Below are 16,028 nucleotides of genomic sequence, written 5' to 3' on the forward strand. Positions count from 1 at the left end.
TTATAGTATCATAAATTTAGCAGAAGGGATTATCAGTGGCACAAAGGAAATGATGTAACAGCCCACTGCATATCTCTGTAGCCACAATATAGCTGGCTGTGGGTAAATGTAATTATTACTCCTAGCTCCAAACCACAAGGAAGTAATATAATTGATTTTCCTGTATCTGCTAAATGAAGAACCAGAACCATAATTATCCAGGAAACAAATAACAACGTATGGTATGATCCAATACATCATTTTGGCATTGGCACTCTAAAAACACCTCTTCTGGGGGAAAAAAAAACAAAAAAGGGGGGTTTAACTCATTTGAAATTAACAGTTTTCAATGTCTCACCTTTCCATTTCATTGACTGTACCCCTTGACTATGTATTATCACAAAGGGTAAATAGGAACATTGTTTTGCATACCTCTGCCAAGCCCCTCTTTTTGTCTATGCAACAGTCCCAAATTTTTCAAATCTCTATATATTTTTGTACATCTAATCATTTTAGTCACCTGTCTTCAAATCTCCTTTATTTCATTTTTGAGATAGTAGCTATTTTTATGAGACCGCACATTTTTTTGTTAGCAGTTGGCTCACTTTATTAAGCTCTGGCCTTTGCGTCTTGGTGCTCTTTATCAGTTTGTTCCAGCACCTCTTATTTTGACACATTAATTTCTCATTGTACCTCATCTACATTAAATGAAAAGAGTAGACATAGAGTACATATTTCCCTAACATCCTCTGTGACACAAACTAATGAAAAAAATCATTATGCTTCTCTGCAGTGTCCTTATTCTATTTAATTGATCCATGTTAGTCTTACTGATTCCTTTGCAGATTTCCTGCTCCTGATATACTTTTTATTTTCTTGGAGTAGGGACCAGGGTTCTTTTTGCTAATTGCTCTTTACAATCCCTCTTAGCACCCTTAAATTAGTTTATGCTTCTATTGACTTCACTAGGGTGGATTTCCATTTTGGGAAGTATCCCTGTTTGGCTCAAAAATACCCCAATGAATCTCACCATATAAGATTATTTCTTGCTTTCCTTTCTTGTTTAGGGTATGTATGCCTTTGTTCTATAGAATACTTAAACTGCCTCCCAAACTGAGTCTGAGGATTTTAGTTTCCCCATTTTTTATTTTAATCTTTTAACTAACATCTAAATTTTTTTGACACCGTCCTTTCTAAAGTTTAGGTTTACAATGTTGGTTTTGGTATGAGCATCCTCTAACAATGCTGACCATAATTATTCTGTGGTCACTACTTTGACTTTTTGTATCCTATAGCCACCGTTGTGACTTAACATCAGTTATTTTACACCAATTCCTTTGTTTTAAGTCAAGAATAGTCACTCAACGTGTGTGTTCTAGAACTAACTATTCCAAAGAAACAATCATTTAATGTGATGAGAAACTATTTCCCTTAAACTTGGTCCCACTGTGATATTTGACCAGCTGAAGGTAGCTGAAGTCACCCATTATTACTGCTCTGTTAGACATAGTTGACTGTTTGATCTCCCCTCAATATTTTGCACTCAATATCTGTTTCCTGACCAGACGGCCAGTAGTATAGCCCCTATGCTATTCCCCCAGCTCTATGACCTAATCTGTCCTTCCTGTACACTTCATAGCCAGGTATTACAATGTCCTATTGGTTTTTGTCATTCCACTGTTCTTCAGTAATGCCTACTATGCTAAGTTCCCCTTTCCTTGCCAAGAATTCTAGATTTATTTGCTTTACACTTCTCATGTTGGTATATGAACACTTAGAGGATTTGTGTATGTGAGGGGAAAGTGTGTGTGTGTGGGGTAGAGGTTGGCCATATGCTTCTTTTTATTTAACTCTTTAGTCTGACATCCTGTTAGCTTTCCAGAATTCCCTCCTTCATTTTTGCTGTAATTTCTGTCCTATACATACTTAATACAGAGATACATTTTGTAAATGATCTTCCTACCAGAAATCTTTGTACAACCTGCATGCTCCTCAACCTCTGTCAGTTTTTTCCCAGCTCCTATCTTAAATAATCCAGAAAACCTTGTTAATTTTCTGTGCCAGGCGTCTGGTCCCTCTTTGCTTAAGGTGAAACCAATCCCTTCAATATACGTTCTCCCTTCACCACAATTCTCAATATAGTGCCAAATTTAAACCCCTCTTCTGGACAGCACATTCTCAACCATGAACTGAGGTGCTGAAGTTCTCCCTGTGTTGCTAAATCTCCACATTAATCCTGAAGAATTTCAGAGAAATTTATCATGCAGGCCAAGGATCCAAGAATTCTCCCTGTTTCCAGGACCTCTCTCTTATACCTCCCTACTTTATTAGTCTTAAATATATACCTCAATTGAAAACAGCAGCTTCTTCTCAGTACTCATTAGAAATTTGTCCTAGATGTCTCCTGAGGTCCACCACCTTTGCACCTGACAGGAAAGTCAGCAAGTGGTTCTCAGAGTCAATAGTTATCCAGTTATTAATATTTCTAGAGATTTAATTCCCTAATTATTCTTTCAAATTAAATTACTGTGGGAATACTTGATTAAGATAATATTTAGAATGTTTTCTGGGTTAATTTTTATTTTTCCTTTGTACTTACTTCTACAAAATAAAAACAAAAGAACAAAAACTCCCACACTAAACCACGTCACCAACCATGACAAAATAAAAAAAGGCAGATTAAGTAATCAAAACAGAGTTAAACAATGAAAATCATTCATAACAGTTATAGTAGAAACCCCTTCACCATTGTCTAATGGGCAAACACATACTTATTCTTAGAGGAAAAGTCCCAAAATCAATTTATCCCTCACAACCTAAGTAAATATGAGACAGCTGCTAAATAAATCTATATAAATCTCAAATGTTTTCATCAGATGTATTGGAAAATAATGAAAGTGAAAAGAGAAGGTGTTTTTACTCTAACAGTGGATGGCATAGAAGCAAAGAGTCAGTTGTGGAATTCTTTCAGAGATGCAAATATTTCAGAGGTTTTTGTTATGACAAGCCAAAATTAGTATCTGTGGGGAATAACACAGGGATTTGGAAAAGAGGAATTAATAAATTAGACCAAAATTTTCAAAACTGAATGCCTAACATTAGGCTCACAAATCCATAGTTAGTCACCTAAATAAAATGGCCTGATCTGTGGGTGCTCAGCATTTCTGAAAATCAGCACACTCCTATTTAGGTACTTAAATATAGCCATAGGCCAAGATTTACAAAAGTAATTATTACATGGGGTGTCTCATTATTCAGGATCCCAAACGGACACCTTAAAAGGACCTGATTTTTAGAGGGTGAATGCTCAGCACTTTTTGAAAATGTGGCCCTTTTTAAGTGTCTCCAATTGGGCACCCAAAGAGTGATGCACATAAAAATCATAGAATCATAGAAGATTAGGGTTGGAAGGAACCTCAGGAGGTCATCTAGTCCAACCCCCAGCTCAAAGCAGGACCAATCCCAACTAAATCATCCCAGCCAGGGCTTTGTCAAGCCACACCTTAAAAACCTCTAAGGATGGAGATTCCACCACCTCCCTAGGTAACCCATTCCAGTGCTTCACCACCCTCCTAGTGAAAAAGGTTTTCCTAATATCCAACCTAGACCTCCCCCACTGCAACTTGAGACCATTGCTACTAGTTCTGGCATCTACTGAGAATAGCCTAGTTCCATCCTCCATGGAACCCCCTTTCAGGTAGTTAAAGGCTGCTATCAAATTGCCCCTCATTCTTCTCTTCTGCAGACTAAACATGCCAGCCCCCTAATCATTTTTGTTGCCCTCCGCTGGACTCTCTCCGATTTGTCCACATCCTCTGTGTAGTGGGGGGCCCAAAACGGGACAACTTGAGCGGTTATTAGTCACTTTTGAAAATCTTGGCTTTGGGAATTCTAATTTTAGGCATCCAGATTTGAAATTTTAACAAAAAACAAACACCTTTGGCCGGATTCTCTGTCCCAATCTTCCCATTTGGTATGACTCTGGTGGTACAAAGTGGATGGAATCTGGCCTATATCCCCATTTGGAAGTTTCTAGAACAGGAGTGTCCACAATGGAGATAGAACTGCAGGGAGGGAAGTGAATGTTGGGTGGGGAGGAGGCATGGCCAGAGTATGCTGTGCTCCAGTTATCCTCAACTGGCAGTCTCTTGAGGAAAATTGCCAGCTGGCGCAGGTTAAATCAGATAAATTGCTCTAACCTGAACCAGGGAAGGGCAAGGAGTCAGGGGCGGAAACTGGCACACTGATGGACTCCCACCTCATGGAAACTTGGCATAGCAGAGAATCTGGCCCAAGGAATCAACACAACCTTGGAAATGAAAACTGAATGTGATTTTGAAATCACATATGTGCTTCTCCACTTGTAAATTCCATATTCATATGCACAGTAATTATGCAAAGAGAATAGGTTTGATGCCTCCTGATACTTTCCGGCATATGAGTGCCACCATAAGAAGGATGCATTTGTCTTCAGAGCACTGGACTGGCAGTTAAAAGATCTGTGTTCTATTCCCAACTTCCTGTGTGGCTTTGGGCAAATCATTTAGGGCCAGACTAAATCACCCTTACTCCATGTTAAGTAGTACTTTATACTGGCAATAGTCCTACCAAAGACTAAAGTCAATGGGACTAGCAGGGAGTAAAAGACTACTCGGAGTGAGGCCATGTCAACACGTACAGTACTGCAGCGGCACAGCTGTACCAATGCAGCTGCACTGCTGAAGTGCATCTGGTGAAGATGCTCTATACCAGTGAGAGAGAGCTTAATAATAAAACCACCTCCGCAAATAGCAGAAGCTGTGTTCTCCTGCCGACGAGTGCTTACGTCAGTGTAATTTATGTTGCTTAGGGGGATGGTTTACTGAGCGACATAAATTATGCCGACATAAGCTGTAGTGTAGACATAGCCTAAAAGCAGAACTATCTCGTCTTTAATCTCTCTACACCTCATTTTTCCTACCTAAATAATGATATTTATTTCCTAAATAATGATATTTAACTATTTCACCAGCTCGGGCTTAATATATTAATACACATAAAGTGCATTGAGAGCCTTTGATAAAAGGTGCTATGAGAGCAAGTAGTTATTATTATTATTATTGAGACACACAGGAACAAATTCTGAACCAGCTGTCATTTATGCCCTTTTCAGTCATAAGAACTAATAATTTAATGCCACCTCCAGTGGTATGGATCATAAATCTCTCATATCCTATCACCAAATTAAAATCATTAAAAATATTACATTTAAAATTAAAAGGCTACTTTTACAGTTTGTGTATTTAAAAAAGAGTAAACAAATCTAATTTAAATGGTAAAAACCCAAAAGCCAAGCAAAGAAATACGTACATGCAGATGAGCTGGAGTGGATGAGTGTCAAAAACAGCACCATGAAAGGCTTTCATTTTCATTCAGATTTCATATTAAACAAAAAAATAATTTTCCAGATGTTTTCCTTGTGGAGACAGGCTTGGAAAAGTAAATGGATATAAATGTATTGCTAAGGCTGAAAGGACCCTGGGCTCCAATTGGGCTTCTCTGCTGCAGCAGGAGACTGGAAAGGAAGGAAGATAAAGAACCCTGCCACTACCACCACCACCACACACATCCTCTGTATGTGCAATGTGTCAGTTACATCTGGGGTGCATCCTGACGTTTTATAATACGAGGACGCCTTCCCCAAACCCTCTAACCAGCCAGGCACATACTGGTCTAATGATGATGGAGATGAATTTGTTATGGTTTTTACAGCAAACAAGGGTTTGTATAAATGGGGTTTTCTGAAGTATCTGCCATGTGGCATGGGATATGGCACGTGTTGTTGTGACTCTGAAGGGCAAACTTTACAGTGTTTCTATCAGATACAATTTAGAATAACTGTTACAGCACCTGATTTTCCAACCCTTACTCAGTGAGTCGTCCCACTTAGTAAGTCTTCCTCTAATAGCTGTTCTGTTAAAGAAATCACGTGCATCTTATATGCACATTTATGTTACGGAAAAATAGATTTGTAGAAGAAAAACTAATCTCAATAGTCAGAAAGCCTTGAATACTCTCAAACTTTCTGCCTAGGCTAATAGTAAGCAAAGGAACCATTAACAACAGCACATACCATTCATGCTAATATTTCACTCTGTTTTTGACAGCCCCTGGGGGCCTCACCTGTTTCTCCATGCACAGAGTACATAATCAGTATAGGTTTTCCAATCTTATACACTACACTGAGTCCCCGAGAGCCTTACTTTAAGTACTCCATCCATCTTTCACCTGCTATGTAGCTGTTGTGGTTTATTTATATATCATTCATTGTTTTGTTAGAGCTGGCTGGTCAGCTCCAAGTACTCGCCCCTCCCACAACTATAAAGCTTGCTCACCCACAGAGGAATGCCACTTAACACTGGCACCTGCTTAGTGTTGTAAAGTAAATCCAGATGGATGTACCTCCCTGCAGTCTGTGGCCCTGCTGTGGAGAGAAGGATTCTCTGCTTTCCCCTCATAAGCAGTTCATTCCTATATAACCTTGAAGTAATCTTTACAACCCATTAGAAGAGGACTTGCGCTCATAGTCGGAAGTGTGGATGGGGTTCTGGCCTAAGTCAAAGGCATCCAGATATCATGGTGATGACTGCAAAAAAAAATATAGGTAGATGAGATAGACAAACAATTTTTGTGTGAATCGGCTTTAGTTGTATGTCTTTTTCTCAGTACTCTGCCTCCTGTGAAATCACAGGAACTAACTGGAATGTTCAGAGGACAATATTTGGTGTGTGATGACCATTATGGGGCGTGATTTGCACTGTACTTCACTAATACTGACCTCAAGGTCATCAAGCTGTAAGCAATAGGGGACTTCTGTCAGTCTCATGCTAGATTAAGGCCCAGAAATGAGAGTCCTGCAAGATATCTACTGAGAAGTAGAATTAAGAAGCAAATAAGCATTTCCAGTATAGCCAATCCTTTTCTTTTTCTCTTATTCCCAGTGTACTTCCCTGCCTGCTGCTTCCCGTTTCATGGCTTTCCATGTCAGGAGTATGCAGAGTTAATAAGACCTACCTGTGGTCCATAATTTACATAGATATCACTATAAAAGTGTAATAATTTCACCAGTAAACTCCCTAAAACAATGGCACTATTCCTTCCCAAGACAAGCAGATGAAAACAAATTTAAATTTTCTAAAATAAGTTGTTTAGAATTATGATGGACTAAGGAAAGACAGGAAATTATTACAGACCTCTCTTCATTATCTGATCCATCAAGCCTCCTGATGTCTTACTTAATTTACATGAAAATTTTCATGAAAATAAATTCCCATCTGCAAATTTTCTGACCAATTTATTTATTTTTGAAGTTAAGCACGAGGTGATTGAATTGGGTTTATAATGAAAGATCACCTTCAATTTTAATGATGGAGAAACTAGCATCTCTCCATAATACCACAGTTTGGTCAAACACTATGAGCAGATAAAATAAACAGAATTGAATGTAATCTCTCCTAGTGAAAAGATTTTTTCACAGAGCAATATGACTTTAAGCAGCGGTTCAACACAATTGAAATTGTTATTTGTATGTTGCAATATTGAGATATTTCAGGACTTTCATACTTCAGTATAACTAGACTTGGCAGAACTGGATTTTTATTTTTGTATAATTTCGATGGATAATACCAATGTTTATTTTTAAGCATTTTTTAGATTTTTATTGATTTAACTTTTCATAGTTGCTGGAAATTATGGGGAGGTCAGACAATTATTTAATGAAGTAGATGTTGAGATTCAAAAAGTTAAAGTTTTATAAACTGTTAAAAACACAAATTGTTGATATCAAATCAGAATATACAAAGTAAATATCCTTGAATCAACAAATCATACCTGTTTTTACTATCATTTGTTAGTCCACCTGTAACAAGCCTAGTTCAAAAGTCTACATCACTGGTTTTTTACTCTAGTAGGTTTTCAAGCAGCATCTTTCTTACTTTGCCTAAATGTAAATTTCTATCACTATCACTACTGATGGAAATATATTTTTGTCAGTTTGATGAAACTGACATTTACCGAAATTTACACATAAAAATCGAATCCTTCCAAGTCTAAAGTTATGTCTAGTCCGACGGCATCAAATTCGCCACTATCAGATAGATTTATCCGGATCAACTGAGTGCAAGTGAAGACCCGCTTAATCAATCCGAAGTTGATTAATAAAATCACCTCCCCAAAAAGCATAGTGCTGCGTCAATGAGTACGCATTTCCCGTCGGCACAGCTCAGTGGAGAGGGCGTGCTAAACAAAAGTTACGAAGTCGACGGGGAGTTACACAAGCTACTCTGCATAGCTGGCATAACTCCCGTCAATTGCTGCCGAATTGCACTGGCAGTGTAGACCAGGCCTAAGTATAACAACATTTCACTACATCTGAGTAGTGAATCACTTTAAGTAGATTCGACTGTAATAAATATTTACACCATCTGCCAGAAATGGTATATCATGTCAAGTCATATGCATTTCTTTAGATATTTCCTTTCCATAATAGCTTTTTCACTGCTATATGACAGAAAATAATGAAAGAGAATTGAACCATAAAAATTGTATAGAAATGAGATCTCATTTAAAGTTACCAACGTAATGCAAATTTAACACACTGGCCCCATCCTACAAATTGTTTCATAAGAGAAGACCTCTGGTCCACTGAAAGTCAGGATCTTTGGAGCAACTTGCAAGATTGGGACATATGACTGAAATTTCATGAGCTCAACATGTTGTCACAAGGTACAGTAAACATTGTCTGTAAACAGTAAATTTAGGTACAAGCCTCTGATTCTGCAAAAGGAATCTTCTGTGTGGTATCAGGGCTACAATACCTAGACACAAACAGGTAAGTAAAGAATGATATAGCCTTAAATCTGAATGTTGTTGTGTCTGTAGGTTTAATTCATCCTATCAATATAATCTGAATACATGACTATATTTTGCCCATTAATTAATGCAGTCTATAAAGCTGTCTTAGTCTATCAGACTGATTATCACTTTCTCAAGTATCGTAGGGAAATTTTTAACATTAAAAAAAATATTACCCCAAAGGGGAAGTCCTACAGACCTTTGAGATGTGAAGTAAATATACCTGTGTAACAAATATTATACTATAATAAAAGTGTTTAACTATTAGAAATTGTAACTTTTAAGTGCACCATCACAAAAGACACTTACGCAAGAGGAAATATATTTTATCTGTATATTTTATTAATGAACTGACTATCATTCTGGGATGTATTAGCAGGAGTGTTATAAGCAAGACACGAGAAGTAATTCTTCCGCTCTACTCTGCACTGATTAGGCCTCATCTGGAATATTGAGTCCACTTCTGGGTGCCACCTTTCAGGAAACGTGAACAAATTAGAGGAAGTGCAGAGAAGAGCAACAAAATTTATTAAAAATCTAGAAAACGTGACCTATGAGGGAAGATTGAAAAAATTGGGTTTGTTTAGTCTGGTGAAGAGAAGACTGAGAGGGCACATGATAACAGTTTTCAAGTACTTAAAAGATTGTTACAAGGTGGAGGGAGAAAAATTGTTCTCCTTAACATCTGAGAATAGGACAAGAGAAAATGGGCTTAAATTGCAGCAAGGGCGGTTTAGGTTGGACATTAGGAAAAACTTCCTAACTGTCAGCGTAGTTAAGCACTGCAATAAATTGCCTAGGAAGGTCATGGAATTTCCATCATTGGAGCTTTTTAAGAGCAGGTTGGACAGACACCTGTCAGGTATAGCCTAGATAATGCTTGGTTCTGCCTGAGTGCAGGGGACTGGACTAGAAGATGTCTCAAGGTCTCTTCCAGTCCTATGATTCTATTATTCTATGATTATCCTGATGCTTCATATTGCAAATACTCGTGGATCATATACATGCTTCTAAAGAGTCATTGAATATTATATGAGCTTATAAATGTCTCTGTAAAACTGAAATGTCTTTTGGAACTCCTCTTCTCAAAGGCAAACATTTTCAAAATTCAATTCCATTTCAGAACATAGATATTTAGGCTGAGATTTCAAAAGGGCTTCAGAGTGGTAGAGACCAGATTTTTAAAATATATTTAGGTGCCTGAAAATGCATATAGGCTCCTGCTGGGAATATCGTAGGTGCTTAGTATTTTCAAAAGCACTGAGAGAAATCCACTAGGTTCCTATCCACATCTTTGACCTAACTCCATTAGTCTCCTCTGTAACACTGTAGCCTTATTCACTTCAGCAATTCAGTTCAATTAATACTGTCACTACTGGGTTTTGGTGAAAGAAACATAGGACAAGACATCCTTTCCACACTCCAAACCTTGACAAATGAACCAAACAAAATCGTCCTGACCTAAATGAGCTCTATGCCAAGATAATTGCACCATGAAATAAATATACATCCATGTCAACAGGACACAAGAACACTCAAAAATGTTAAGGTCTCCTGCAGGTTTATTCCAGAAGGCCCTGAGCATTACACCAAAGGGAAAACAATACAAAATTAAAAAATGATTCATGGTCCTCAAGCTGAAGGATGATTTAGCCATAACTCAAAAATTCATGAAGAATGGTAATAGTATCTTAACTGATTTTTCAGAATTTTTCCAGAAGTTGTCAGGCTTCTTCTTCATTTACTTTTTGACTTACATCTAATATAAAAATACCAAACTATATGTTACTGTCAGTGTTTACATGACATTGTAATGTCAAACTCACAAGGTAGTTTCTTTGCATTACAGTAAATTATTGTATATTTGCTTTGGTGGGTTTTTTTTTTCAGTCTTCTGTTTGATTTTTTTTTAAATTTCTTTTTCAAAGATCAAGGGAATGTAGCTCGTGAGAGGTGTTGACATGACAAACTGCAAAAGAAGGTCTTTTGTTTCTTAAAGAGGCCTAAAGGCTGTTGAGGCAAAACAAGAACCAACTGAAACTTTCACCCAAAAATGTCATAGAGCCAAAAAACATTTTGGGATTCAGAAGCATTTAATTAATATTTTGCTTTTTCATTTTCAGATGCCTCTGTGCTACCTGGTTTCAGTGGGGACCAAAAAGCAAAGTACCAAAAACAAAAGTGCAATGCAATTGATTAGGGACCAAAAAGACTTATGAGGAATGAATAAAAGAATTGAATTGGTATGGCTTAGCTAAGTGGCAGCTTTGGGAACAACTGTAGTTTACAAATACTTGAAGAGTGTCAACACCAAGGCTGCAGAGGAATTATTTAGTGTGCTGCACTGGAGTATAGATAAGATTAATGGAATGAAAATGAGAAAGGGAACATGTAGGCTGAATATCATAAAAAGCTTCCTAATGCTAAGATCTACTAGGCTTATTAGATAAGTCTCCTAAGGGAAGTGGTGGGAGCCCCAATGATTTGGATTTTTAAAACCCGAGTGGACAGAACATTATAAAATATACTATATAAAATAATCTTGAGCTGTCAGGAAATGGATTGGATGATCTAATAAATGTTTCCATCTCTACTTTCTAGAGTCTGTGATTATATGAAAGGCCACTATTGGTCAATCCAATCAGACAGAATCAGGACACATCAGAAATCTTGTCAGAAAAGCTGTTCTCATTAAATTCCTAGACTAGGGTTATGTCTACACTGATGGTGGCAAAGTTGCCGCCATCAGATCGACTTATCTGTATCGACTAAGCGGTCAGTGAAGACCCGATCAGTCGATCCAGACATCGACGCTATTAATCCACCCCGGCAAGTGGCTTAGTGCAGGGAAGATGGCGTGCAGAAGAGAAGCAAAGCAGTCGACGGGAGTTTTCTGTGTAGTTTTCTGCGTAGTTTGCATAACTCCCGTCGACTGCGCCGAATCGCCGGGGTAAGTGTAGACCAAGCTTAAGTGCCACACAAATAAGTTCAAATGAATTTTAGATAAGGATGGCTTTTGGGATGGTTATCAGAACCAACTGATAGTCATTCAAACACAAATTGCTACTATTTACCAACATAATTGATAAATAACTATGGATAGCATCCCTACACTGTCACTGTCGGGAAAACACCTTCTCCACGGTCATGCATTCTCTGGTCTCCCTCCTGAGGCTGCCAACAAAAATGCTAGAAAATGATCAAAGCTGCAGAGCATTTTGCAACCTGGACTACTGTTCACTGGGTAATGAACCCCCAATATATTTTGGACAGACTATCAATGGTAACAACTTCCAGTTATTATTGATGTGGACTGCATTTGAGTCAATGACCTAGAGACCCAAGCATCAAAAGGAAGAATAGTTTTGTGGCTAAGCAAATAGCCTGGGACCCAGGAGACCTAACAATTCCTGACTCTATCATAGGTTTCCTGTGTGACTTTGGGAAAATAACTTAATTTCTATGTGCCTCAGTTTCTCATCTGTAAAATGGGGGAAATAATACTCCCCTACTTCTCAAAAACATTGTGAGGATAAATTAATTAATGTTTGTGAGGTTGTCAGACAACGAGGATAATGGGGCCCATATAAATAATTGGATACATGAGTGTGGTGGGCCTGATTCTCTTCACAACTGCCTCAATTTTATACCAGAGTAAGTCACCTGACTTTAGTGGAGTTACTCTTGATTCACAACAGTAGAGGTGAGAGGAGCCCCCTGAATAAAATTACACCATGCACTAAAACTCCATTTATTACAGACGTTCATCATCACTTCTCCCACATTTTCAGTGATACAGATATTCCTTAGCTGTTTTTCTTTCCATAGGCAGCAAAATATTCAAAGGCTTAAAAATAGCATACAAAGGGTGGGGAAGGAAGGCAGAAAAAGGAAATCCTAGTCTGAATGAGGGTTAAGTGAATAAGGTATAAGAGAACAGTTCAGTTGTATGTTAATTCAGTTTTCCCATCTTTAGACAGGGCTTTCTTAGTTATACCTTAATCCATCAACATGTACTCGGGGAAAAAAGAAAAGAGCTGCCACAGAATGTGTCCAACAAAAATACGGAGCTTTTTCAGGCAGGAATCATGGAGACAGCCCACTTATTTGTCTTGCATAAACTCCTCAATGCAGCAAAGAACATCAGAAGAGCAGGCTGTCATAAGGCTATGTCTTTTTTTACTTGTTCAGGTATTTAAGGCAGTTAAGCCTTTGCTGAACTTCATGCAGGTAAAACATGCTAAATTGAAAGATTATCAGCCTTAAGTCACATGGTACTAAGAGAAAATCTTGGTGGAAAAGTGTCAAAAAACAACAGCATGAGTTACAGCAGTACTGATGTCCATTGTCACTCCCTCACTTTATTTAGTTAGTTAGTTAGTTGGGGTTCTCTCTTATCATTACTATCCCCCATTTACCAGGCTGCCATGGTCCTGTGAAGAAGTTGAAAAACCACTGGACACCTCACCAATCTTGCCCAGAGCAAAAATGCCTTCCTGATCCCAAAGCAATCTGGCAGAATCCACAGAAACCCAGATGTGACAACCAGGGCTGATAAGGGGAGGGGAGAACAATTGTACCAGGCCCCTCAGGGGAGCCCCCAAAACATTTGTAATTGGTGTGAAATGGGAAGGGGTGGGACCAGTGAACATGATGTAGTGGGGTCCCAAATTTCCCTTGCTGGGCCTGGTGACAACTGCACCATCTTCAGGACAAGGCAGGTCAGCAACATGAATGGTTGCAACAGGCCTGGGTATATTTAACCAGATAAGGAAGGGACATTCGCTCGAGTCAGTTGCCTCCCTCAACTTCATGAACAGTCCAGTGGTGGCTAAGGGAGGCAAAGACTCCATTTCACTCCCCCCAGCCATATCCACAAGCCCACACACCATCTATTCATGCGTTCTGGGTAGGAGGAAGGAATTGGGGGGGGGAGGGCACTTTGATGACAGAAGGTACGTCTTCCCTGGAACCAGGATTCTGGGGCTGCCCATCCCCATGCCAGTCAGATCAAACCCCGTTCCCACCCTTCAAATATGGGGAGGGAAATTTCAGAAGAGAATCACACCAAAAAATTTGTTTTGGTATTTCTTACCCTATTTAACCTTTTCGTATGTTGTGGCATCTATAACTGTACTTTATAGGTTGTGGTATCTGAAACTAAGTTGTCTAAGTTCCTTGGCTACAGAATCAGGCAAAATATAAATATTTAAAGCTAGACACTTGCTTAAGTGGTTATTAAGAAAAGGGAAATTATGGGTAGATAAAGAAACTGAGGAAACGGAGTGTGAACTGTGTAGTGTTATTTACAGTATGTATGTTGACCAAACAGCAAAACAACAGATCCAATCCTGCTTCCATTGAGGTAAATGAGAACAGGAGCAGGCCCAGTAATGTGTTGCAGAGTTGCAGTTCACTCATGTTTAGCAGGTTAGTGTGTTAATGAAGAATATGAGGTAGGCATTTATTGCTGTGTTTTAAAAATTGAGAGTAATAAATAAAATAGATCAAAAGTTTCATTTCATTCATTAGCAACCATTTAGACAAGAGTTTTAAGTGAAGGGTTAAATGTGGCCTTGGGGCATGCAGAATATTTTTATCTCAGTTGCCAGGTATTGGATTGATTCCTTCAGGCTAGTGTACGCTAACCGCCACCCAAGTGAAAGGATCAGAAGCCCAAATCCTTTTTCTGAAGTACTCATACTTTTCTGTTTGCAGAAGCTGCTGAAATGGTCAGTGCTTAGCACCAGTATTAAGCACTGAAAAAAGTTCTCTGAAAGTCTAATTAGATTGATATTAATTTTACAGGGCTTTAAACCACCCAGTTATTTCAGCTTGAAAAAATATAATTGCAGAATCATTTGATATTTTAAATGGAAAAAACACAAGAAAACCCCAAGTGAAATTCAAATCTACCACTTAATGAGGACCGAGAAGCAGTATGAAAGCATAAAGCAATGGTGTCCCTTTTTTCAATCACTGGAAACTAGCCAAAAATGCAAAAGTTTCATTTTTTTTGAAGAAAAAAAATGTAATTTTGATGGATTATGATTTGGAGAAATGTTACCACTCTATTTTGAAAATGTATATGTTTACATAGTGAAACACAACACACAATAATTCATCAGTCTCACGTTACTGCTCTGTACTTGTGATGACTTTAGAAGGACTTTTTTTCCTTCTTGTTAATTAATGCCAAAACTTTCAAATGAACTTGAGAACACAAAAACCATATGTTAAAATTTGACAGTTGTAATCAAATTACAATAGATACAATCTATATTTTTCTCTTTAACTTTGTAGTTATCTGTTAGCAATGTTTCTCAAAATCATCACAAGTATCAACAAAATATTCTAATATATGAAGGAGACAGAAGTCTAGAAATCAGCAATGAAAATTACATTAATGGATTTAGCAAGCAAAGGGAGAAAATCACTAATAGAGGACTGACTGCCTTTCACAAAACATGATTTAAACACAAGCCATGTATCAAAATATCAACAGCATAATTCATCCATTTAATTCAATTATAAAAGTATAAGTACCAGCTAATACATTTAGGTGAAATCCTCCCTTACTAAAGCCATACTCCCACAATAAGACAATGCATAAAGATTCCAGGATTTGGCCTCCTTTTTTTTTTTAGCAAAATCTCTTCTTTCTCCCTGAATAACATTCATGAACCTTGAAACACTACACAGTCATATCTGCCACCTGTATGATACCTCATTGGGAGAGTCCTTTTAGCCTGACTTGGCACTTGGATAAGAAGCTTTCTTTGGTCTCTCAGCACACATTACAAATATCAGAGGAATTGCATTCTAGGGGCAAAAATCTTAGCTCCGTTGAAGTCAATGTCAAAACTCCCACTGACTTCAACAGAAACAGGATTTCACCCTAGAGTCTATGATTATGTGAAAAACCAATATTGCAGTATTTCCAATCACACTGAACCACGATACATCAGAAATCTGACCTTACTAGGTCAGATCAACCTTGTTTAAATTAAATACACTTGTCAATAGCTGGGCTTTAGTATGGCTTACTTGAGAAAGGCAGACATGGATTTTCTTCTGGGAACCAAGAAAGGTCTTCTACGATTCTAGGAACTTTTCACTTACACACATACACACATCTTTCTATATATTTGTCATGT

The 16,028-nt window shown here is 38.0% G+C and overlaps 1 protein-coding gene across 5 annotated transcripts in view; it reads right to left on the bottom strand.

Annotated features, from left to right (window-relative positions):
- SUGCT (succinyl-CoA:glutarate-CoA transferase) overlaps positions 1-16,028 on the bottom strand; it is a 430,017-nt gene that overhangs the window by 58,042 nt on the left and 355,947 nt on the right. Inside the window, exon 13 of one of the 5 annotated variants that reach the window (XM_067550392.1) lies at positions 6,489-6,604. The exons of the other annotated variants lie outside the window; for them this stretch is intronic. Within the exon in view, the coding sequence (XP_067406493.1) occupies positions 6,593-6,604 (12 nt within the window). The 3' untranslated portion in view covers positions 6,489-6,592. Of the gene's footprint in view, positions 1-6,488; positions 6,605-16,028 lie in introns of those variants that run through there. 5 annotated transcript variants of the gene reach the window in all.

This window comes from Emydura macquarii, unplaced genomic scaffold (assembly GCF_026122565.2).
Source record: "Emydura macquarii macquarii isolate MOO-44397 ecotype Brisbane River unplaced genomic scaffold, CSIRO-AGI_Emac_v2 contig_1263, whole genome shotgun sequence".
NCBI lineage: Eukaryota > Metazoa > Chordata > Testudines > Chelidae > Emydura > Emydura macquarii.